Source organism: Adiantum capillus-veneris, chromosome 21 (assembly GCF_014529385.1).
Source record: "Adiantum capillus-veneris isolate H3 chromosome 21, ASM1452938v2, whole genome shotgun sequence".
Classification (NCBI taxonomy): domain Eukaryota; kingdom Viridiplantae; phylum Streptophyta; class Polypodiopsida; order Polypodiales; family Pteridaceae; genus Adiantum; species Adiantum capillus-veneris.
In genome coordinates, this window is record NC_140951.1 from 24,022,555 (window position 1) to 24,049,243 (window position 26,689).

The window sequence follows — 26,689 nt, forward strand, 5'->3', positions numbered from 1 at the left end:
GCAGCCAAAAAGTGGAGCCTCAAGGCAAAAAATGAAGCTTCAAGCCAATAAAGTCCGTAAACCCAATCATACTTCAAACAGACTTAAGACACGACCGTGAGCATGGTTCGCCAATAACACGCGTCAAAAAAACTATGCAATCCCAGTCATAGCAAAATGAAAAAGGAAATTGGATACATATTACAGAAACAGATATGGAAACAGCAATGGAATGATTGAAATTTGGGCAAGTTCGTAGTAACTACAAGAATGAGAAATGCGGAGACAGCGGCAACAGAAACCGGTGACCAAATTTCGCGCAACCATGCCATCAGTACAAGACCTTCCCATTTTCATTATTATCAGTACTTAGCACTGCACAAGCTTACCACCATTTAACCCCAAGATGAAAACTGCTTCAGAGACTTCTCTATGATATTCAATACAATTACAAAGCAATATCTTACAGTGTCCTAATTTATAATTCTGTATTACAGATGGAGATCAAAACTTTCAAAAAAAATAGCTCTTCACTGCTGTAAAAGGTTACCGATGGGCCCGCAGTATTTCTTCAAACACCATATCTATGAAGGTGTCATTCTGCAGCAACAAAACCAAATCACCTTGATAAGCAATTTGATGAATTCACACCACATTTGGAGCTAGCGTGCAGCAAAGGTTTTGAAATAATAAAACTCAGTACACATCAAGGAGTAAACTAGCTGGAACATGGAATTTGATCAGGTGCTTTTGTTTTGTGCAATACGCATACGGTTTTGATTGCAGGTTGGGCTTCATTCTTAAACCCTGTTTTCTCAGAGTAACAAAACAAAACACTCAAAACAGAAGTTTTTGGCTTTAGTTAGGTGTACTGCACCCAACAAACTTTGAAAAATCAAAAACAAGATTGTGCTGCGCTATTCCTTCTAAATAGCTGGATGCATCCAGGGAAAGCCCAAATTCACCTATGGAAATTGCAAGTTACAGACTCGTGGTAGTTAAGCATATGATGATATAACCATCAGCTCCATGCATACTATTCACTGCATCTATGACATCCCCAGTAGTATCATCCGTGCCCACTAAGTTGTCGAACAGGTGCAAATGTAACTCTCCCACACAAACATGCATAAGCATACATTAATACAAAGGTCTGCATATTTTGTGCCATTGCACCATCATTTCCAAATTCCATGTCAACAGTACATCACAGCAGTATTTGTTTCGCATATGTTGAATCAAATCCCTTCACCCCCCTTCTTACCCCTTTTTCTATTCCCCTGCCTGTAAGTAATTTAGATTGACTACTTATAAAACCATTGCAGCCTTTACTCTACTGGCAATATCTACCATCTTCAACAATCAAAAGACATTAAGAATCGCAAAAACAATACCTGCACCAATCTGAACAGTGCATCGCGAACTCCTCCTTTGCTGATATTCAACCGAGCAGGCGGAGCCGAAGAAGCAGCTAGTGAAAAAGAAGTAGGTGGAGGGAAAGGCTGCAATAAAGGAGCTCCAACAGATGGCTGCAACACAGGATGATGGAGGGTCGAGGTTTGAGAAGCAGGCAACGGAGGCGGCACATAGAAGTAAGGTTTTAGAAGAGATTCTGAGCTCGGAATGCTAGGCTCCCTTGCCAATTGGTTAGTCGGAGGTGTTAATGGTGGCGGGGGGGGAGGTGGAGGAGGTGTAACATATCCTGGAGAATACTTGGTTGTAGCGTCAGCTGTCGTATGTGTTGAGGAAGCATGAGTCACAGCTGGTGACCTCATGGCTGCAGGAGCTAAAGGTTGATGAGAATTCAAATTCAGAACATCCTGCAAAGATCAACATTTTGAATTTCAATCAGAAGGAAAGCTAGCAAGCAGACAAATCATATTCCACCCTTGCGACCCAAGCTTATGCATATGTAACTCTAGTTGTACACACACAAAAATATAGCCACTGTACTCAAACTGAGATTTATTAATGTAGTTGCTGGTATTCACTATCTGACAATAAAGCATCACCAGAATTATGGGGTGCATATAGCCTAACTTCATAAAACCAGTCAACACTCAGAATAATTTTAAGGTGAAAATCTTTGATCGTACTCTCTCATGGACAACTACAGCTCATACAACAAAACTAGTGACCAAGCTACTGAATATACTATCTAGTCTGTTTATAAATTTATTTATATTCCCATTTCGCATTTCCCAGTTTCCTCCTGAGCCCAAAACTCCCTTTCTCCCGTTTCCTGCCCATTCCTGTTTCTCCGTTTCCAAAACTCCTGGCAACTATGCATGAAATACAAGAAATTTGTAGGCACATTCTTTGCTGCGAGTATTGTCTTCTCCAAGATAGAAGCTGAAGACAAGGTGCAGTGTTTGAAGCTTACGTTATCTATCAATGGAAGGAAAAAGTGAGCTTTTTATGAAGACTCTTGTCATACTACTAGGTAATCATGCGTTTGTTGATGGTTGAATCTACTATTTGTGCTTCTAGGAAGACAAGAAAATCCTCATTCACACAACACTATCTTATAATAACATAGCAATGCTAGGCCTAATCGATAAAAACCCTTCATCACTCTAGAAGCTTTGCTTCCAAAGCATTGATGTGGAATAATAAAGGACATACACTGAAAAAGCGCTCCAATGAATCTTTGGGAGGTCCTACTGCTGGAGCAGAGGCTGTTGTTGGCTCTAATGGTTCTTCCACAATTGCAGATGTTGGAACCGCTTCTAGCTCTGTAAAGTCGTTTCTGCCAGAGCAGCAGTCAGAACAGCATGCCCAAAGGTGAGCCCAATATTCAATAACAAAGCATTGGAGATGGGTTGGTGGTAACATAACACATCAAGCAGTCCAGAAAATACCGTGAAGAAGAAAACATTTGCTTTTGTGGAGGCTTGGAGTAGGCGTTTGAGATTCTGCAAAATACATTTCATTGTTAATAACATTAAATCACAAGCATATCGACTTAGATTGAATGATGCAGTAACCCTCCAATGACATTTTCATGTTATCTAGAAATTTACCGCAGTTGCTCCTGTAAAATATACAACATCTGTGACATTTTAGGAATGGTTATTGAGACAAGCTAATCATATATTCAAAGATGAAATCATTTACAAGGGAAAAAACCATATGAAGCCCCTTGTGCTTTACAAGCTCTCATGAGATAAAGTTCAGCAGAAGAAGCTATTCAAGTGCCTCTACTGGCATATGCATGAGGAATACTCACGAGTCACAACCATCAAAAAAGCTAATCATATATCCAGAGATGAAATCATTTACAAGGGAAAAACCATACGAAGCCCCTTGTGCTTTACAAGCTCTCATGAGATAAAGTTCAGTAGAAAAAGCTATTCAAGTGCCTCTACCGGCATATGCATGAGGAATACTCACGAGTCACAACCATCAAACAGTTCGGACAGCAATCCATTTCAATGCCAAAAGTCACCTGAGAATGAGTTGGAGCAGCCAACTCCACAATAGCCTACTTATCCTTGCCCTTTGCCATAGATCCGACATTTAACACTACCCCTTTGTAGGTAAAATCCTCACAGTCCTAATGTACAGACACTTCTCTCAAATACACACACCACTATTGCTAAGTAAGCATGTAAAGCTCACCTTTTTATAGGTTTTGGAGCAAGTGACCAACTTCCTTCTTAGCCGTATGGTGGGCCCGGCTTCAAGAGGGGTATGGTGTAGCAGCACCGCCATGAACACACACACACACACACACACACACACACAGCACTTAAGAGCGCAGTATCGCAGACCCGTCAGGAGGGAGCCACCTCGCTATTAAGCAGAAGACGTAATCATTTACAGAGCCGGTTAGCCCGCTCATAGTATCTAAGGGTTAGGTACCATTAAGGTACCACCCTACAAAAATTACGTAGTAAATTTAAGCGAGTTAATCACTAAGAGTACCCCAAGCCAACAGTCCCAGTAAAAATATACCAAGGAAATAGCAACACACTAAAAACAGTGTGTGTGTACCATTACCAGTACCCGTATAGTTCAATAGTACAAATAGATATCAGTATCAATATCAGTACCAGTATATACAATACCTTTACTCCAGCATTATTGGTAGCAGTATAGGAGTATCAATACCAGTAGTGTATAATGTCAATATCAGTACCAGTATAGTCTTGTAGTACCAGCAGTAAGTACCAGTACCAGTACCAGTATATATTGTACCAATACAACCAGTACTACCGGTAGCAGTATAGGAGTAACAGTAACAGTAGTGTACAGCATAGTTACCCGGAACGGAAACGGGGAACGGGGAACGGGAACGGGATGGGAACGGGGAGGAGGAGGGGGGCCCGGAATGGGAACGGGGCCGGAACGGTCGACTAAAGTAAGGCTTGAATTGCCTCCATTCAGCTTAGTCGCAAATAAACTCCTAAACAACCCCAAACCTGGCCTCAAACTACCCCAAATATGTCCCCCAAACAGCCCCAAATCTACCCCCAAATGCCTACTTTTGCACGTTTCGCCATTCCACCTCACGTTCCGCCCTGTTCCCCCCCCCGTTCCGGCACAGCGTTCCAGTTTCACCCTGTTCCGGAATGGTGTTCCATTCCCGACTTCGTTTCGGGAACGGGACTCGTTCAGAACGCCGTTTCGGAACGTTTGGGTTGTGTTCCGCCCGTTCCCTGTTACATTTGTGTACAGTGCCAGTATCAGTACCCGTATCATCTAGTAGTACCAATAATTACGAGTACCAATACCAGTATATATTGTACCACTACTACCGGTACTAGTATAGCAGTATAGCAGTAACCATACCAGTAGTACCAGTACCAGTACCCTGTGTGTGTGTGTGTGTGTGTGTGTGTGTGTGTGTGTGACAAACTTGTGAGGTGTCATTGGCCCTGGACAAGGGTGGCAGCAGATACACACACACACACACACACCCTGGCCAGCTCCCAGAAAACCCGCAAAAATGCTAACGTGGCATGCCGTACGGCCTCTCGGATTTTGCGGTGCCACTTCCACTGACAGGCTGATGTGGCTGAGCGTCGTAATTCCGTGATTTACGGGTAGCAATACGAAAACTTGCTTTTTGCGCAAGAGAAACTCTACGCAAGCCTTTGGAAGAGCTTTGGATAAATTGCTTTATTTTCAGGGCTTTTAAAAATTGAAAGCTTTTGGGGCTCTGCTTTTAGCATCTCTTGTAAACATATAAATAAGTGGACGCAGAGTCTAAGAGTGAGACCCCTCCCACTCCCTTGTACTTTGAGCACAGATTCATACAAAAAGAAAGACCAAAAGGGGCGCCAATCTTTGGGGCCAATATCTCTAGGCACGGAACTCCGTCGGGCCGTGTCAAATCAATTGTGAACTGTGAATTGTTTTAAAGTGAATCTCTGTTGTTTCACGGTAGAATCTTGACTTGGAGTGTCCAAGTTTGTTACAATGGTATCAAAGCGCAACCGATTTCTCTTCTACTGGAAAATCCGATCCTTTTCTCGTGACACTTATGGATTCAAACAGAGAACAGTCGACTTCCTCTGCATCTAGGGATGCGGGAAAAATTCATGAAGTAGATTCTCACGAGGAGTATAGCCTGTCTCGGCCTACTCACGCGGAGATTGAAGAGATGGAGCGTCGACAATTGGTTGACGATGCGACAAAGATGATGCTCTGTCACAAGACGGGCACCACGTGCCAATAGAAAAGAACAGACTGAACAGACTTTTAGCACTTCAATAAAAACAGAACTGAGAGAGAGAGAGAGAGAGAGAGACGACACGTGAAACGGAGTAGCGGAATCCACCCCAGAGAGTATTGGCCCCAAACCTTGGCGCCCCTTTCGGTATTTCTTTATATTGCATCAGCACAGTACAAGCTGATACTCCAGACTCTGCACCTTTGCCAGGAAGCATGCCAAAGAATGAGCCCTAACCTCATATTTAAAGGCCCTTGGCCTATGAAAAGCAATTTACATGAAAAGCCTTCAAACTCAAAAGCTCCTGGTCCAAAAGCAATGCCAAAAAGCTGCCAACGTACTTTAAGGAAATCAATACAGTTGCCACGTCAGCAGTTAGCACAAAACGCAAAAATCCGTACAACCTGCCACGTCATCAGCCAGCGTATTTTTCGAAAATCGGCCATGTTATCAACAGCTACGTAATTTGTGTGTATGTGGGTCCTGCTTTATTTCCTTTATGTCACTTAGGGCCCCATCGGACGGGGTCCCCATAAGTTGGTAGGACTTCTTCTTCTGCTACTTGTTCTTCTTAGGGTTTAGGCCCCTCGGCCAACCTGCAAGTTGGCTCCCTTCTTTTGGGCTTTGACACGTCAGCAATTTGTTACATCTCCCCTTCTTGAAAGAGAGTAATCGTCTGCGATTCTGCAAAACAACTCAAGTTAGCTCAAAATTTTCGAGGGTCATTCCGAGGGACAATCAGTTTGCTCTTTTTGTTAAGGAGTTAGCTTCTCCTTTCGGCTCTTTTGATCAAGGGGTTAGCTTCTCCTTTCGTCCAGATCGGAACTCTTGATATTCCACGTAGTAAAATTAGCCATCACACCCAGACCGTACTGATCTTCCACGGGTGTCTTGCTACACTAAAATTACATACCCAGGCAATCTCATCCAATTAGGAATATTCAATGGTTGGCACATCACAATGCAACACAAATGCTCACATATGCTACAAGACATAGAAACATAAAGCCGTCGATGAACACTCCTCCTGTCACGTGACACATCCAACCCTATGTGTCCGTGGACAAGCTACAGCATGATCAAGGTTCAGTCAATCTAGATTAGAAGTGATCTGGCACTTTTGTGAGTCTATTCGTAGACCGTGCATGCCCAGTCACTTAGTGTAGATGCATATCCTCTAGTTGCACACAACATGATCATAAGCATTCCCATCACAATCCATCAAAATCCTTCAGGGGAATTTTCCAGTGCATTTAGCCTATTTTCCCTATTTTTGACATTTTTCACTTATTATTTTTAAGTGACTTGTTGGAAAATAGGTAGGGCAATTTTGCTAAGTTTGTATATAAGCAAACTAGAGCTAGCACTATTTGGCAGAAGAGGCAGCGGGAGCTCCACTCTCAACAGGCAACTTCTCAGCAGAACCCATCAGAAGGCCTAGCGTTTTGCAGATTGCAGGACCTAGCGTTTTTTCCCATCAAGATCAGCCAGCGATTTGCTTTGCAGATTCCGGCGACAGCAAGACCACAAGCCTAGCGTTTTGATCCCAGATCTTCACCGCAAGCATACTCCAACACCTAGCGTTTTTTACAGTTTTCAGCATGGCGTTTTTCAGCAATGAAAGACCAGCAAATTCAGCCCCTAAAAAGTAGCAGATTCAGCCCTTAAGAACCTCAAATTTCAGCCCTAAACCTGCAGAATTTCAGCGACAAAGACCTACAGAAACAGCCCCCAAAACCAGCATTTTGGACTGTAGCAGATTTCAGCCCGTAACGTTTTTGGACAGCAGATACAAGATTGCAGATTTCAGCCCTAGTGTCGGCCTCGTCATCCCCGTCATCGTCGTCAACATAGCCTAGACTTGCATCAATCTCATGCATACAGTTTGTACCAGTTTGTGCAATCATAAGTAGACCACTCTCGCCGACGAGAGTGGGGCCTTCGCAGGAGGGTTTTACAACGTCTCTGGTGTCGTATCTCTCTTCTCTCTCTATCTCTCAGTCTCATACACTTGCACGCACAGTGTCCATTCACTTTGTTTGTGATCATAGCATTCTCTCATTAAGAACGGAAGGCTCTCCCTTCCATAAGAACAAAAGGAACCTTGAGCACAGTTCGGAGCACTCATCTTGAGCAAAGCGCAAACATTCATTCCGCTGCACCTAACATTGGTATCAGAGCTTTGGCAGTGTTCTGTATCACTCAAGGAAAGAACCACAAGAATCACAAGAATTTTTTTTTTGCTTCTTGTGGTCGCACAAACCCAAGTTCGCTTGGACGTGTCGATTCCTAATCGTGTTTTTAAAGAGTGACAGGAATCCCAAGAAAGAAGGGCTTGTCCAGCCTCCCCTTGTGTCTCTTTTCACTCATTGAGAGCGGACCGTGCACTTAGCAGCCGGCCAATCGACGTGAGGTGGGAAAAAGCAACCTTGGTGCAAGTGCAAGGCCGCCAAGGGGTGCACCCGCAAAAAAGAGTAGAACTCGGGTGACGAGAAGATCCTTCTCAAACACAGATTGCAAGCGAAAGAAAATCTCAAGAACCTCAAGACCCTCAAGAACCTCAAGAACCCAAGTTCCTCATGAACTTAAGAACTCAAGACCACAAGAACCCACGACTTCCGTGGATGGTCACCACTCGAAGCAGAATGGATACTTCGCTTGGAGGTGAGCATGAGAGAGGCGAAGAAGAATTTTCCCCACCAAGAGGTTTTTCCGACCCTCCCCCTTTCCCATCTACGTCAAGAATTGCACTAACTCCTATGGAGGCTTTAGACCAGATGTTTCTGGAAAGGAAGTTAGAACGCGAAGCAAGACATGCAGAAAGAATGGCAGAAATGGAACGCAGACACGCAGAAAGAAAAGCAGAAATGGAGCGCAGACACCAAGAAAGAATGGCAGCCGCTGTCAAAGGAAAGAGCAACCAACACATGAAAGAGTTCTTGCGACTTGTTTCTCAAGCTCAGGCACAGATGCAAGAGATTCGGGAAAAGGAGACTCTCTCAGTCTCTTCTTCTCCAAAGCATAACACAGAGGATTTGCATGATGATTTGAATGACAATGATAAGCATGATGATAATGATGAGCATGATGATTTGGATGCCAATGACAAGCATGATGATTTGCATGATCAAGATGTGATTTCTCACAAGCATGATGCTTTGCATGAATCAAGATGTGATTTCTCAAAAGCATGATGAGTTGCATGAAGATGATGTGATTGTTCACAAGGATGATGTGTTAGTTGATACTTTCTCTAGTGAAGCTAACCTCGTTGTAGATTCGATCAATCACGAAGAACCGATCTTGACTCTCGAGTCGAGGTCCACAGAACCCCCACAGGAAGATTCGACCCCTCAAGAAGAACCGATCTTGGCTCGAAGTATTATGTGTTCGCATGATTAGTCAGCACGCATTGATCGAGTGTTTCATTCGTGATCGTTTCCTGTAATTTAGTCAGCGTCTTTATGTGATCCCTTTTCCTATGCATGACATATTGTACGTTGAGCACGTTGCACTCATGAATGAGCACGAATGTATGCGGATTTTTCATGAAAAGTTGAAAAGTATGTATGTAAGGAAGTCACATTCCATATCTCTTCCTCGGCATGAATGCTATGATCACAGACAAAGTGAATGGTTTGGCATTCCGTCGATTTGTTCATCTACATTGCATGCACAACCTTTGAGGAAGACAAGATTTTTTCTACTCACTTTACATGGAATAGGTATGTTCATGGTTTTGTGTTGAAAGTGGTTTCAGGAATTTTCAGCCATGGAGATTCTTGAAGACGAAAGAAGCATGACTATCGACGAAGTTGAAGCATTGAAGGAGCCACAGAAGACTTTGTCGCTTTCGGCGCGGCCCAAAGAAGCAAGCTTTGCAGACCTTTATGAAGTTCAAGTACCGCACGACCCACACATCAGAGTGGGCCGGCGAAGAGTCCCTTCCAGGATTCCGGATGCTATTGGCGATCTCTCTCGACACCATACAGTTCGGTACCAGTACCTCACTTAGAAAAGGAGGGGATGTCATGTGACACATCCAACCCTATGTGTCCGTGGACAAGCTACAGCATGATCAGGGTTCAGTCAATCTAGATTGGAAGTGATCTGGCACTTTTGTGAGTCTATTCGTAGACCGTGCATGCCCAGTCACTTAGTGTAGATGCATATCCTCTAGTTGCACACAACATGATCATAAGCATTCCCATCACAATCCATCAGAATCCTTCAGGGGAATTTTCCAGTGCATTTAGCCTATTTTTGACATTTTTGACTTATTATTTCTAAGTGACTTTTGTTGGAAAGTAGCTGGGCAATTTTGCTAAGTTTGTATATAAGCAAACTAGAGCTAGCACTATTTGGCAGAAGAGGCAGCGGGAGCTCCACTCTCAACAGGCAACTTCTCAGCAGAACCCATCAGAAGGCCTAGCGTTTTGCAAATTGCAGGACCTAGCGTTTTTTCCCATCAAGATCAGCCAGCGATTTGCTTTGCAGATTCCGGTGACAGCAAGACCACAAGCCTAGCGTTTTGATCCCAGATCTTCACCGCAAGCATACTCCAACACCTAGCGTTTTTTACAGTTTTCAGCATGGCGTTTTTCAGCAATGAAAGACCAACAGATTCAGCCCCTAAAAAGTAGCAGATTCAGCCCTTAAGAACCTCAGTTTTCAGCCCTAAACCTGCAGAATTTCAGCGACAAAGACCTACAGAAACAGCCCCCAAAACCAGCGTTTTAGACTGTAGCAGATTTCAACCAGTAACATTTTTGGACAGCAGATACAAGATTGCAGATTTCAGCCCTAGTGTCGACCTCGTCATCCCCGTCGTCGTCGTCAACATAGCCTAGACTTGCATCAGTCTCATGCATACACTTTGTACTAGTTTGTGCAATCATAAGTAGACCACTCTCGCCGACGAGAGTGGGGCCTTCGGAGGAGGGTTTTACAATGTCTCTCGTGTCGTATCTCTCTTCTCTCTCTATCTCTCAGTCTCATACACTTGCACGCACAGTGTCCATTCACTTTGTTTGTGATCATAGCATTCTCTCATTAAGAATGGAAGGCTCTCCCTTCCATAAAAACAAAAGGAACCTTGAGCACAGTTCGGAGCACTCATCTTGAGCAAAGCACAAACATTCATTCCGCTGCACCTAACACCTCCCGCATAACCTAACAAGGTCCGGCCGGGAGATATTCAACGACTCCCTCATCGCTCCTCCCGCATAACCTAAAAAGGTCCGGGCCGGGAGATATTGAGACCTTTTACAACCAAATGCCCCCCAGACCGCAGCCTACGTCGTTTGGAGGTGCTAAGAGTAACCACTGCTCAGACTTCTTGATACTCCTCCCGCATAACCATCCAGGTCCGGGCCAGGAGTCAAAAACAACAATACTCCCCCCGTAACTAACCACAAGGGTCCAGGCCATGAGTAAAAACAGCACGTTTCAATCATTCAACACTCCCCCCGTAAATAACCATAAGGGTCCGGGCCATGAGTATGACAAGCATTCTCAAACATCATTTCTCTCTACTCCACGCGAGAGTAAAATCACCAATCATTGAAACCAGTATTAAAACCAGAGTCAAACAATTCAAATCAGCACCAAAACAAGTTCAAAACAGCTTCGAGGATATGGTCGATTAGTACGCCACAGATCCAGATTTTGCAGATGTATTTGGTCGAATACAGAATGGGGAGGTAGTAGCGGGATATTCCATTCGGGATGGCTACTTGATGAAGAAAACGATGTTATGCGTGACACAACCGTTGAGGGAAAAGGTTCTAACCAAATGCCACTGTCCACCATTTACGGGTCACCGCGGCATTGATACCACCTTGAAAGGTGTGGAGAGATACTTCTTTTGGCCGAGACTCAAGAAGGACGTGGACGATTTTGTACGCAATTGCTTGGTATGCCAGAAGGTCAAGTTTGACAGGCATAAAGCAAAAGGATTGTTACAGCCTTTACCCATTCCCACCCGCCCCTAGGAAAGTATTGCTATGGATTTCATTTTTGATCTCCCGAAGACACAGAGTAGGCACGATGGTATCTGGACTGTTATTGACAAATTTAGCAAGCAAGATCATTTCATTCCAGTGAAGAAAACGGTCAAGCTAGATCACTTAGCGAGACTGTTCATTGCCCAGATATACAGATCACATGGCATGCCTGAGACGGTTCTCTCCGACAGAGATCCCCGATTCACGAGTTTGTTTTGGAAGGCTATTTGGGAGAACATTAGCACGCGGTTGCAATTCTCGTCATCTTTCCACCAGCAGACTAATGGGCAATCTGAGATTGCAAATTCAGTCGTACTGGATTTATTGAAGTCTTACATTTCGGATGAGAAGACTCAATGGGAAAAATATTTGCCCTTGGTGGAGGTTCCACCCTTCTTAAGCACGAAAGATAAGATTTTTAAAGCCGATCAATACACGAGGGACTTAGACACACCTTTTGCCAAGGTCCGCGATTTAGAGAAATCTAACGAAAGACACAAAAAGACAACTAATCGACATCATCGCGATTTGAAATTAAAGCAGAACGATTGGGTGCTCTTACGTTTTGAGAAGGCACGCCTGAGAAAGAGAAAGGGAAATGTCACGTGACACATCAAACCCTATGTGTCCGTGGACAAGCTACAGCACGACTAGGGTTCAGTCAATCTAGAATAGGAAGTGATCTGGCACTTTTGTGAGTCTGTTCACAAACCGTGCATGTCCAGACACTTAGATTAGATGCATATCCTCTGGTTGCACACAGTATGATCATAAGCATTCCCATCATTGTTTGCGAGTGTGTGGTGAACGGCTTGGCACTCCGTCTATTTGTTCATCTACATTGCATGCAAAATCTTGTAGGAAGTCAAGATTTTTTCCAGTCACTTTACATGGAATAGGTATGTTCATGGTTTTGTGTTGGAAGTGGTTTCAAGAATTTTCAGCCATGGAGATTCTTGAAGAACGAAGAAGCATGACTCTAGACGAAGTTGAAGCATTGAAGGAGCCACAGAAGACGTTGTGTCGCTTTCGGCGCGGCTCAAAGAAGAAGGCATTGCAGACCTTTATGAAGCTCAAGTATCGCACACATCAGAGTGGGCTAGCGAAGAGTACCTTCCAAGATTCCGGATGCTATTGGCGATCTCCCTCGACGCCATACAGTTCGGTACCAATATCTCACTTTGAAAAGGAGGGGATGTCACGTGACACATCCAACCCTATGTGTCCGTGGACAAGCTACAGCACGACCAGGGTTCAGTTAGTCTAGAATAGGAAGTGATCTGGCACTTTTGTGAGTCTGTTCACAGACCATGTATGTCCAAACACTTAGATTAGATGCATATCCTCTGGTTGCACACAGCATGATCATAAGCATTCCCATCAGAATCCTTCAGGGGAATTTTCCAGTGCATTTAGCCTATTTTTCGTATTTTTGACATTTTTCACTTATTATTTTTAAGTGACTTTTGTTGGAAAGTAGGTAGGGCAATTTTGCTAAGTTTTGTATATAAGCAAACCTAGGCTAGCACTATCTGGCATAAGAGGCAGCAGGAGCACACGCTCAACAGGCACCTTCTCAGCAGAACCCCCCAGGAGACCTAGCGTTTTTGGAGTAGCCAGCCTAGCGTTTTCTGCATCCAGTACCTAGCTTTTTCAACAGAAGAAGTCCAGCGTTTTTGCATTGAAGCGACCTGGCAACAGCAGATTAGCCTGGCAACAGCAGATTAGCCTAGCGTTTTGCCTAGCAAGACAACTGGCGACAGCAGCAGATTTTCAGCCCTAGCGTTTTTGCATCAACATCACACCCTAGCGTTTTGCAGATTCTCTACGACGGAACATCAAGAACCACCAGCGTTTTCAGTTTTCAGCCCTTAGACATTGCAGAACAAGTCCCGAACCTCGCAGATCTCACCTTTCCGCAACAGTACCTCGCCGCACGATCAGTTTCCGCAAGGTTTACAGTTTCAGCCCGGAAAACGCAGATTTCAGCATCTGTGTTTTCAGCGCGTCGTCGTCGCATCGTCGCCATCAACATCGTCATTGACATAGAGTCAGAATTCAACAGATAAAGATTTGCAGATTTCAGCCCTTAGCAATTTCAGTTTTCAGCCCGTCTCGTCGTCGTCCTCATTGTCATCGACATTGTCGGCAAGTCCAAGCATTGTAGAGATTTGTGCAATCATAAGTAGACCGCTCTAGCCATAGAGAGTGGGGCCTTCGGAGGAGGGTTTTACAACGTCTCTGGTGTCGTATTCTCTTCTCTCTCTCTCAGTCTCATGCACTTCCATTCACAATGTCCATTCACTTTGTTTGTGTCCATTGCACTCTCTCGCTGAATCCCTTCCGTAAGAAAAAGGAACCTTGAGCATAGTTCGGAGCACTCATCTTGAGCAAAAATCAAACATTCATTCCGCTGCACCTAACATTGGTATCAGAGCTTTGGCAGTGTTCTGTATCACTCAAGGAAAGAGCCACAAGAACCACTTTTTTTTTTTTTGCTTGTTGAGGTCGCATGAACCCAAGTTCACTTGGGCGTGTCGATTCCTAATCGTGTTTTTGAAGAGTGATAGGAAACCCAAGAAAGAAGGGCTTGTCCAGCCTCCCCTTGTGCCTCTTTTCACTCATTGAGAGCGGACCGTGCACTTAGCGGCCGGCCAATCGACGTGAGGTGGGAAAAAGCAATAGGCCAAGGTGCGCCCGCGGAAAAGTGCAGAACTCGGGTGAAGAGAAGATCCTTCTCTAACACAGATTGCAAGCAAAAGAAGACCCTCAAGAACCCAAGACCCTCAAGAACCCAAGAACCTCAAGAACCGCAAGAACCCAAGAACCTCAACAACCCAAGACCACAAGAACCCAAGACTTTAGTGGATGGTCATCACCCGAAGCGGAATGGATACTTCCCATGAAGGTAATGAGCATGGGAGTGGCGAAGAAGAATTTTCCCCTCAAGGAGGTTTTTCCGACCCTCCCCCTTCCCCATCTACGCCAAGGATTGCACTAACTCTTATGGAGGAGTTGGAGCATTTGCTTACAGAAAGACAGTTAGAACGCGAAGAAAGAAAAGCAGAAAGAGAAGCAGAAAGAAAGGCCTACGAAGAACGAATGGCAGCCATAGATTGTGAATACAAAGAAGGAATGGCAGCCATAGCCCGTGAGAGCGAGCGAGCACGCTTGGAAGCCAAAGAAAGACAAGCCAAATTTGATCGCGAGAACAACGAAAGACAAGCAGAATATGACCGCGAGAACAAAACAAGACAAGAGAAGAGCGATCAACACATGAAAGAGTTGTGGCGACTTTTTTCTCGAGTGCAGGCGTACTTTGCACAGAATCAAGAAAAGGAGACTCTCTCATTCCCTTCTTCTCCGAAGCATATGACACAGGATTTGCATGATGATTTGCATGATGACCAAGATGTGATTTCTCACAAGCATGATGATTTGCATGAAGATTATGTGATTGTTCACAAGGATGATGTGTTAGTAGATGCTTTTTCTAGCGAAGCTAACCTCGTTGCAGATTCAATCAATCACGAAGAACCGATCTTGGCTCTCGAGTCGAGGTCCAAAGAAACCCCTCCGAAAGAACGCACTCAGAAAGAACCCACTCAGGAGGAACCGATCTTGGCTCTGGAGCCTAGGTCCAAGGGACCCTCACAGGAAGTATTATGTGTTCGAATGATTAGTCAGCAGGCATTGTTCGAGTGTTTCATTCGTGATCGTTTCCTGTATGTTAGTCACCGTCCTTATGTGATCCCTTTTCCTAGGCATGACATATTGTACGTTGAGCACAGAGCACGTTTCACTCATGAATGAGCACAGATGTATGCGGATTTTTCATGAAAAGTATGCATCAAGGAAGCCACATTCCATGTCTCTTCCTTGGCACGACACAATTGTAGAAAGAGCACAAGAAAGTATGAACACCAAGCATGGGCATTTCCGTTGAGAATTGCCACAGTTGATTGCTTTAGATCAAAAGAGAAAGATTCGATCTCATTGTTTGCGTGTGTGTGGTGAACGGTTTGGCACTCCGTCTATTTGTTCATCTACATTGCATGCAAAGTCTTTTAGGAAGTCGCGATTTTTTCCAGTCACTTACATGGAATAGGTATGTTCATGGTTTTGTGTTGGAAGTGGTTTCAAGAATTTTCAGCCATGGAGATTCTTGAAGAACGAAGAAGCATGACTCTAGACGAAGTTGAAGCATTGAAGGAGCCACAGAAGACGTTGTGTCGCTTTCGGCGCGGCTCAAAGAAGAAGGCATTGCAGACCTTTATGAAGCTCAAGTATCGCACACATCAGAGTGGGCCAGCGAAGAGTCCCTTCCAGGATTCCGGATGCTATTGGCGATCTCCCTCAATGCCATACAGTTCGGTACCAATACCTCACTTTGAAAAGGAGGGGATATCACATGACACATCCAACCCTATGTGTCCGTGGACAAGCTACAACACGACCATGGTTCAGTAAGTCTAGAATAGGAAGTGATCTGGCACTTTTGTGAGTCTATTCACAGACCGTGCATGTCCAGACACTTAGATTAGATGCATATCCTCTGGTTGCACACAGCATGATCATAAGCATTCCCATCAGAATCCATCAAAATCCTTCAGGGGAATTTTCTAGTGCATTTAGCCTATTTTTCGTATTTTTGACATTTCTCACTTATTATTTTTAAGTGACTTTTGTTAGAAAGTAGGTAGGGCAATTTTGCTAAGTTTGTATATAAGCAAACCTAGGCTAGCACTATCTGGCATAAGAGGCAGCAAGAACACACGCTCAACAGGCACCTTCTCAGCAGAACCCCCCAGGAGACCTAGCGTTTTTGGAGCAGCCAGCCTGGCGTTTTCTGCATCCAATACCTAGCGTTTTCAACAGAAGAAGTCCAGCATTTTTGCATTGAAGCGACCTAGCAACAGCCGATCAGCCTAGCGTTTTGCCTAGCAAGACAATCGGCGACAGCATCAGATTTTCAGCCCTAGCGTTTTTGCATCAACATCACACCCTAGCGTTTTGCACATTCTTTGCGACGGAACATCAAGAACAACCAGCGTTTTCAGTTTTCAGCCCTTAGACATTGCAGAACAAGTCCCGAACCTCGCAAATCTCACCTTTCCACAGCAGTACCTCGCCGCACAATCAGTTTCCGCAAGGTTTACAGTTTCAGCCCGGAAAACGCAGATTTCAGCATCTGCGTTTTCAGCGCGTTGTCGTCGCATCGTTGCCATCGACATCATCATCAACATAGAGTCAGAATTCAGCAGATAAAGATTTGCAGATTTCAGCCCTTAGCGATTTCAGTTTTCAGCCCGTCTCGTCGTCGTCGACATCGTCGGCAAGTCCAAGCATTGTAGAGATTTGAGCAATCATAAGTAGACCGCTCTCGCCATAGAGAGTGGGGCCTCTTGGGTTCTGATGAGAAGTTGCCTGTTGAGCGAGTGCTCCTGTTGCCTCTTCTGCCAATTAGTGCTAGTCTAGGTTTGCTTATATACAAACTTACTCAATTTGCCCTACCTACTTTCCAACAAAAGTCACTTAAAAATAATAAGTGAAAAATGTCAAAATTAGGGAAAATAGGCTAAATGCACTGGAAAATTCTCCTGAAGGATTCTGATGGATTCTGATGGGAATGCTTATGATAATGTTGTGTGCAACCAGAGGATATGCATCTACACTAAGTGTCTGGACATGCACGGTCTACGAATAGACCCACAAAAGTGCCAGATCACTTCTAAATCTAGACTGACTGGACTGACTGAACCCTGATCGTGTTGTAGCTTGTCCACGGACACATAGGGTTGGATGTGTCACGTGACAGATGTCCTATGATGTGACTGTCGATTGGTACATGTGCTAGATGTGTTGTTCCTAGTGCGTCGGTACTAACAGTCAGTGTCTGTTAAGAGGGTTTATGGCTTCTGTTTGTTTTGCAAGCGTAATCGAGGGTAATCACAATGCTTTCAAGAGGGGGGTATATCACTGTTAGGTGCAGCGGAATGAATGTTGTATTTCTCAAGATTAGTGATCTTTATTGCTCAAGTTTCCTTTCAGTTCTTAGGGAAAGAGAGAGCTTTCCGTCTTATGGAGAGTGCTATGATCACGAACAAAGTTGATGGATGTTGTGCGTGCAAATGAATGAGACTGAGAGAAGGAGAGAGAAGAGATACGACACCGAGAGGTTGTAAAACCCTCCTCCGAAGGCCCCACTCTCGTCGGCCAGAGTGGTCTATTCTTTAATTGCACAAAGGTGTACAATGCGTATGCAATGGACTATGCAACTTGGTCTATGCCGATGACGACGACGACGACGACGATGACGATGGCTGAAATCTGAGATCTTCTAATCGCTGGATTTCGGGACTGTTTCGGTGGCTGAAAATGACTGTTTTGGCTGCGTTTTCTTGGCTGAAAAATGAGGTTTCTTAGGGCTGAAAACTGATGGTCTTTACGGGCTGAATCTGCTACACTTTAGGTGAATGATGCCGGTCTTAATTTGCTGCTGAAATCCAAAAACGCCAGGGCTGAAATTGGTCCTTCCGTCGCCGGGGTTTTGCAAATGCAAAAACGCTAGGCTGATCTGCTGTGTCGTGATGACGCCGGGGCTGATCTGCTGTGCACAAATCGCCAAGGCTGATCTGATGCAAAAACGCTAGGTCTTCTGTGGAGAAAACGCCAGAGTAGTCGCGGGGGTTGGTCTTACTGAGAAGTTGCCTGTTGAGCAAGGTGCTCCTGCTGCCTCTTCTGCCAGAAAGTGTGAACTTTGGTTTGCTTATATATTAACTTAGCAAAATTGCCCTACGTACTTTTGTTGGAAAGTCGCTTAAAAATAATAAGTGAAAATCCCAATAAATAGGAAAATAGGCTAAATGCACTAGAAAATTCCCCTAATTGGTGCTAATGGATTCTGATGGGAATTCCGATGATCATGCTGTGTGCAACCAGAGGATATGCATCTATGCTAAGTGACTGGGCATGCACGGTCTACGAATAGACTCACAAAAGTGCCAGATCACTGCTAATCTAACTTGATCGGACTGACTGAACCCTGCTGTGGTGTAGCTTGTCCACAGACACATAGGGTTGGGATGTGTCACGTGACATCCCCTCCTTTTCAAAGTGAGGTACTGGTACCGAGCTGTATGGCGTCGAGGGAGATCGCCAACAGCATCCAAAATCTTGGAAGGGACTCTTCGCCGGCCCACTTTGATATGTGGGTCATGCGGTACTTGAACTTCATAAAGGTCTGCAACGCTTGCTTCTTTCAACCGCGCCGAAAGCGACACAAAGTCTTCTGAATCTCCTTTCTTCCGTCAACTTTGTCTAGAGACCTGCTTCTTTCGTCTTCAAGAATCTCCATGGCTGAAAATTCCTGAAACCATCTCCAACACAAAACCATGAACATACCTATTCCATGTAAAGTGAAGGAAAAAAAATCTAGTCTTCTCTAAAGACTATGTATGCAATGTAGATGAACATAGAGACGGAGTGACAACCCGTTCATCCAACACATGCAAACAATGCGATCGAATCTTTTCTGTTTGATCGAAATCAATCAACTGTGGCAAATCACAATGGAAATGCCCATACGTGGTGCTCATACTATCGTGTGCTCTTTCGAAAACTGTGTCATGCCAAGGAAGAGACATGGAATGTGACTTCCTGACATACAAACTTTTCAACTTTTCATGCACAATCCGCATACATTCGTGCTCATCCATGAGAGAAACGTGCTCAACATACAATATGTCATGCCTAGAAAAAGGGATCACATAACGATGCTCACTAAAATACAGGAAACCTTCACAATGAAACACTTGAACAATGCGTGCATATCAATCATGCGAACACACAATACTTCCTGTGTGGGTTCTTTGGACCAAGGCTCGAGAGCCAAGATCGGTTCTTCCTGAAGGGGTTCTGTGGATCTAAGCTTGAGAGCCAAGATCTCTTCGTCTTGAATGATCGAATCGTCTTGTGGGGGTTCTTTGGACCTCGACTTGAAAGCCAAGATCGCTTCTTCGTGATTGATCGAATCTACAACGAGGTTAGCTTCGCTAGCCAAAGCATCAACTAACACATCATCCTTGTGAACAATCACATCTTCTTCATGCAACTCATCATGCTTGTGAGAAATCACATCTTGATCATGCAAATCATCATGCTTGTGAGGAATCACATCTTGATCATGCAAATCATCATGCTTGTCATTGTCATCCAAATCATTATGCAAATCATTGGCATCCAAATCATCATGCTTATCATTGTCATTCAAATCATCATGCAAATCATTATCATTCAATTCATCATGCTTCTCATCATGCAATTCCTGTGTGTCATGTTGTGGAGAAGAAGAGACTGAGAGAGTCTCCTTTTTCCGATTCTGTTGCATCTGTGCCTGAGCTTGAGAAAAGAGTCGCAATAACTCTTGCATTTGTGCTTTGTTCTCGCGATAAAATTCTGCTTCTATGGCTGCCCTTCTTTCTTGGTACTTACACTCGATGGCTGCCATATCTTCTTCGTAGGCTTTTGTTTTTGCTTCTCTTTCTTGGTCCAACTCCTCCATAGGAGTTAGTGCAATCTTTGTCGTAGATGGGGAAGGGTCAGAAAAACCTCCTGGTGGGGGAAATTCTTCTTCGCCTCTCTCATGCTCATCACCTCCAAGCGAAGTATCCATTCCGCTTCAAGTGATGATCATCCTGCAATCGTGGGTTCTTGTGGGTTCTTGTGGTCTTGGGTTCTTAAGTTCACGAGGAACTTGGTTCTTGAGGTCCTTGATTCGTGAGAATTCAGGGTTCTTGAGGTTCTTGAGTCTTGAGGGTCTTGGGTTCTTGAGGTTCTTGAGGTTTTCTTTCGCTTGCAAATCGCATTGGAGAAGGATCTTCTCTTCACCCGAGTTCTACCCTTTTCTGCGGGCGCACCCCTTGGCGGCCTTGCACTCACACCAAGGTTGCTTTTTCCACCTCACGTCAATTGGCCAGCCGCTAAGTGCACGGTCCGCTCTCAATGAGTGAAAAGAGACACAAGGGGAGGCTGGACAAGCCCTTCTTTCTTGGGATTCCTGTCACTCTTCAACAAAACACGATTAGGAATCGCCACGTCCAAGTAAACTTGGGTTCGTGCGATCACAAGAAGCAAAAAAACTATTGTGGTTCTTGTGGTTCTTCCCTTGAGTAATGCAGAACACTTCCAAAGCTCTAATACCAATGTTAGGTGCAGCGGAATGAATGTTGTATTTCTCAAGATTAGTGATCTTTATTGCTCAAGGTTCCTTTTAGTTCTTAGGGAAAGAGAGCTTTCCGTCTTATGGAGAGTGCTATGATCACAAACAAAGTGGGTGGATGTTGTGGGTGCAAATGAATGAGACTGAGAGAAGGAGAGAGTAGAGATACGACACCGAGAGGTTGTAAAACCCGTCTCCGAAGGCCCCACTCTCGTCGGTGAGAGTGGTCTATTCTTTGATTGCACAAAGGTGTACAATGAGTATGCAATGGACTATGCAACTTGGTCTATGCCGATGACGACGACGGTGACGACGACGACGACAGTGACAATGGCTGAAATCTGAGATCTTCTAATCGCTGGATTTTGGGACTGTTTCGGTGGCTGAAAATGACTGTTTTGGCTGCGTTTTCTTGGCTGAAAAATGAGGTTTCTTAGGGTTGAAAACTGATGGTCTTTACGGGCTGAATCTGCTACACTTTAGGTGAATGATGCCGGTCTTAATTTGCTGCTGAAATCCAAAAACGCCAGGGCTGAAATTGGTCCTTCAGTCGCCGGGGTTTTGCAAATGCAAAAACGCTAGGCTGATCTGTTGTGTCGTGATGACGCTGGGGCTGATCTGCTGTGCACAAATCGCCAAGGCTGATCTGATGCAAAAACACTAGGTCTTCTGTGGAGAAAACGCCAAAGTAGTCGCGGGGGTTGGTCTTGCTGAGAAGTTGCCTGTTGAGCAAGGTGCTCCTGCTGCCTCTTCTGCCAGAAAGTGTGAACTTTGGTTTGCTTATATATTAACTTAGCAAAATTCCCCTACCTACTTTTGTTGGAAAGTCACTTAAAAATAATAAGTGAAAATCCCAATAAATAGGAAAATAGGCTAAATGCACTAGAAAATTCCCCTAATTGCTGCTAATGGATTCTGATGGGAATTCCGATGATCATGTTGTGTGCAACCAGAGGATATGCATCTATGCTAAGTGATTGGGCATGCACGGTCTACGAATAGACTCACAAAAGTGACAGATCACTGCTAATCTAACTTGATCGGACTGACTGAACCCTGCTGTGGTGTAGCTTGTCCACGAACACATAGGGTTGGGATGTGTCACGTGACAGTCACAAACCAGGGATGTGGCATGCCCGGATACACCCACAGTGGCATGCCCGGACGCATTCCCAACAAGGTACCAGCCCGGAAAGCGCGGAAACAGGCTAACGTGGCAATACCGTACAGATTTCCACTTCACACTGACTGCTGTACGAAAATCTCGCTTTTGCGCTGCATTGCTGATGTGGCAAAGCTGTACGGAATTCCTACCTTTGTGCTGGCTAATTCTTACGTTGGCTGAATTGAGAAGCTTTTAGAACATTGCTTTATTTTTACAAGCTTTTAAAAGAGAAGCTTTTGGGGCTTTGCTTTTGGGCATCCCTTGTAACTTATAGATAAATGGACAGGGGCCCTCACTTCTCAGAGCATCTGGACGCAGAGTCTGAGAGTGAGAACACTCCCACTCTCTTGTACTTTGAACACAGATTAATACAAAAAGAAAACCGAAAGGGGCGCCAGTCTTTGGGGCCAATATCTCTAGGCACGGAACTCCGTCGGGCCGTGTCGAATCAATTGTGAATTGTGAACTCTTTTGAAGTGAATCTTTGTTGTATCGCGGTAGAATCTTGACTTGGAGTGTCCAAGTTTGTTACATATGCTGCCACGTCAACACTGCCAACACAAAATCTGGCCGTTCGTACAGCTTGTCAACGCGATTTCTGATCCGTACAGCCAGCCCACCAGCTCCCTGGTTGATTTCTAGGGTCCCTAGGGCCCTGTCGGTAGGTATCCATAAATTGGAACAGCTTATACGTTTGGTCTTTGTCCATTAGGCATGCCACGTCATTAGTTTGTGACACAATTCCTTGCGTAAAAACTAATGACGTGACACACCCACGTTTTGCACTAGCTAATGACGTGGCAAGCTGTACGGACGTCCGCAAGTTGTGCTGGCAGCTATTGGGCGCCAGCTTTTAGACCAAGTGCTTTTTGGCTTGATGCTTTTCATGCATAGTAACATGGGATGCCCTTTTTCGGGCTTCCCGTCTCCACTTTTCCGTCCGCACTTTCCGTCCCGCCCTCTTTTTTACACTAAAAATCCATTTGAACCCCGTCCCCCATCCCCCGTCCCGGAATGCGTCCCTTGTGACTAAGTTTTCATGTAAACTGCTTTTGGTAGACCAAGGGCCTTTAAATATGAACTTTGGGCTATCTCTCTAGCATTCTACCGAGTGCATGTGCAGAGCAGAGCCACAAGTGTTGTACTGAGTTGAAGCAATATCAAGAAATACCGAAAGGGACGCCCGAGCTTGGGGCGAGTGCTCTCTTGGAATAGAACTCCGCCACTCCGTGTCTTGTGTGCCATGTTTCTCTTTCAATTCGGTTGTTTTGAAGCGTCTAAAGCCTGTTCAGCCTGTTCTTTTCCGTGGTGCCCTTACGTTACAGTTTTCCTCGTGCAGATAGCCATCGCTCGTCACTCTCTCTCCAGTTTTCTCACAGCTATGATCCTCTCAAACAAGCACATTGCTGATTCTCTATTACTTTGATCCCCTATAGGCGCCCAAAAGGAGCCTACCTACAGGAAAGTAAAGCTAATACAGCCACCCGAAGACAAAGTACAAGGCTGCCCGAAAACATGGAACCTATAAAGAGCTTAGGACCATCAGAACTTGAACAAACTAAAACATAACTTTTATAGGCTGAAACAACTATATAACTGAAAAAACCCCTCCTACTGAGGGTAAAAGTGCCCTGGGAACTAGGTGGAGAGACTCTCTCTCTCTCTCTCTCTCTCTCTCTCTCTCTCTCTCTCTCTCTCTCTCTCTCTCTCTCTCTCTCTCTCTCTATGTGTGCAATATATCAGTTCGTAGGCGCACAGAATATAATGAATCTCATAGTGACAAACCCCTCGAATATTCAACCGGCACAAAAATAAGGGGAAGAACTCCGGGTGATATAGAGTTACAAAAAATGCGTGATACTTCAAGAGCTAGGAGCATGGCAGTAAGGGAAGAAAGTAGCAAAGAGCTTAAGCAGAAATATGCCGCCCAAACTTCGTCCAAGAAGGGTAAAAACTCCACCAAAGAATCTACAGCATCCAACTCCATGCCTCCAAGGCCATGTGCAACAGAGTATGCCAACAGAATAAGCACTGCCACAACGTAACCCCCCTGCATCAAAATCCACAAGAGAGAAGCCTCGAACCATTCCTGGAATCGATCACCAGGGCTATGGTGCTCTTCAATCTGCAAGGATATACAAGGCATGGTGCAAATCCGAAGAAAGGACTAAAACCACCCATAGACCCACCAACTCACAACCACTGAGTCGGTGCCAAAACTCCATCACCCAACAAACAGGGGAAAACAAAAGAAAAGTAACAAGCATCGCAAGTACACACACATCCCATCACAAGCAACCATGCGGCCATGCACAAGCACACGTAGACCCACATGCACATTGCACACGCATCACAGACAAAAGAAAAAGCCACATGCACACAAGCAATTAAACAAGCATAAACAAAGAAAAAGGAAAGCACAATATCTACGTGAATACACAACAACAAAGCGAAAAGAAACAGCGGCCCCTACAAGCATCACAAGCAATGGAAGGAACCAAAGGAGTAGAAGGTGGAAAAGGGGAGAGGGAGGTTGGGCTGCCATATTCGAGACCTTTGGAGGGTCATCAAGAGCAACAAAAAATCAAGGGGCGAACAAGCAACAGCATGCGAAGAGGATCCTACAGAAAATGCTCAATTCTAGGTGTTATGTATCCTACAGCCCCACAACACTGATTTGTTTCTTCTTGGCATCTTTGAAATGGAAAAAAAAAAACACCTCAAAACAACGATATGTCAGAACACATGAAATGTTTCTTGTTTCTGTGTAAGATTTCCATGACCGAGTATCATATAGATGAGCAACCTTTAACTCGACTACCACTGTGCCACACCATCCTCCAAAGGCTGGATAGGCCCTTTAGGCGCTGCCAAGGAAGTAGGAGCAACAGCCTGACCTTGGTGCTGAGAATGAAATTTGACGAGTGCTATCCATCCGCAATTCTTTGTGAGCACTTGGTGAAGATGAAGGTAGGTGCACAAAGTGTGTAAAAGCCAGAACATATGCAGCAGTAGCCGCCTCATATATCAATATATACCTAGATGAGTCCAAGAAAAGTCTCAATTGAACTTCCAAGGAAACTGCAAGTTGTGGATCCATGATATTTACGCACAGCTAACATTGATATACAACCGCGGTTTGCAACCAAGTACCACAGTCTGGTGAGGGAACAATCTCCAACACATTTCATGGAAATAGGAGATCATAGAAGACCTTCAACCCTAATACTGCCTAAAGTGGATTTAAAACCTGCCTTACAAGCACTTCTTCTCTTCTTGGCCATGCAACAAATCAAATTTAACCTACAGAACAATACAAAGATCATACCCCGGCAAACAGATAGTTACCTTGCAAACAAACTCGCCACCTCTTCACACTCTCGAGTGTTGTAGAACCAAATCCCATTCACCTCATCGGCAGCATTGCGATAGAGCAAATACGGCACTTGCACCTCACACTCAAAACCATCAAGCACGTCCTCAACCAGATTTGCTACACAAGCCGAAACACTTTCAGCCCCAAAAACACAACCAAACAGGATGTGCCACATACAATATACCAATATAAAATCCTACTTGTACTTCGCCGATTCATCACAATAAACTGAAAACGAGGCTTGGTCCTTCTGCATGATCACCACAGAAGGTATATTAAAAATAGCTATGCACAGTCTTCACAAAATAAAATGTGAGAATCTGCACTGAAAATCACACCTCTTGACAACAAAGAGAGACCCCTCCACATCCTTGCGGCTCTGCATTTTGAAGCCCCAAAATAAGTCTTCAGCTCTTAACAGCACACGGTAATACATTGGAAACGGGGACCGCGCTTTTGTTGGGGGGGGGGGGGGGGGGGGGGGCGCTTACCCATTGGCATTTGTCGACATCAAAGTCGTACAGCGTGACGTGGGCAGCAGTGAAGAGGATCTCTTGGATGTGCTCGTCCAGGCGCTGTAAAACTGTAAGGTTGAGCTCTGAGGTGCTCTGCTGGTTTATCAGTCTCCCGCTCTGCCCTCCCTGCATCTCTCTCTCTCCCCCTCTGCGTGTGCCGATCTTGCGATGGGCCAACTAATTCTATGATCTATGTGCAGGCAGATCACGTAGGTAAGGGATTAATGTGTCGTAAAATTCAAAGATTTGTCACTCAGTCGGGAAATGTCAAGTTGCCAGTGCGGCTTAAGGTTTTGTGACTTTTGTTACCCTTATGGGACAAACGCCCTTTCACTAGAGAGAGGGAGAGAGACACCAATAACATGGCAAGGGTTTTCTGTTGTACACGAGCTGAGGTGGCTAAAAAGCCGAGCTATAAAATTGAGCAAGCAACCTTAAGTTGTGGGAAACTTTCAAAACAAAGAAACCTCATATATACGATTGCAGAGGATCTTTATAACTGTAACTATGTTTGATCATGTCTTAGTTGTCATAAAATCTAATATCTACCTTACCCAAATGATTTTCTCATATTAAACTGATCATTTAATGTGGGAGAATAAACGGGAACAAGAGTTAGAATAGAGACATGTGATCTAGACCTATTTCAATAGGGGATCAAAAGGAGAGATGGTTGCATCTCAATACGGGTCCAAAAGGAGATGGTCTATCAAAGAGCAATGTGCAATAAGTGCTTCTGGACTTACCTCAAC

The 26,689-nt window shown here is 44.6% G+C and overlaps 1 protein-coding gene across 1 annotated transcript; it reads right to left on the reverse strand.

Annotated features, from left to right (window-relative positions):
* Positions 1 to 310: 310 nt before the first annotated feature.
* Positions 311 to 26,213, reverse strand: LOC147430658 (mRNA-decapping enzyme-like protein). The gene is made up of 8 exons (XM_086493253.1): positions 25,914 to 26,213; positions 25,761 to 25,801; positions 25,623 to 25,672; positions 25,395 to 25,539; positions 2,841 to 2,894; positions 2,605 to 2,728; positions 1,374 to 1,799; positions 311 to 579 (listed from the first exon to the last, which is right to left on the reverse strand). The coding sequence occupies exons 1-8, from the start codon at positions 26,067 to 26,069 to the stop codon at positions 526 to 528; spliced, it is 1,050 nt and encodes a 349-aa protein (XP_086349379.1). The 5' UTR covers positions 26,070 to 26,213; the 3' UTR covers positions 311 to 525.
* Positions 26,214 to 26,689: the final 476 nt, after the last annotated feature.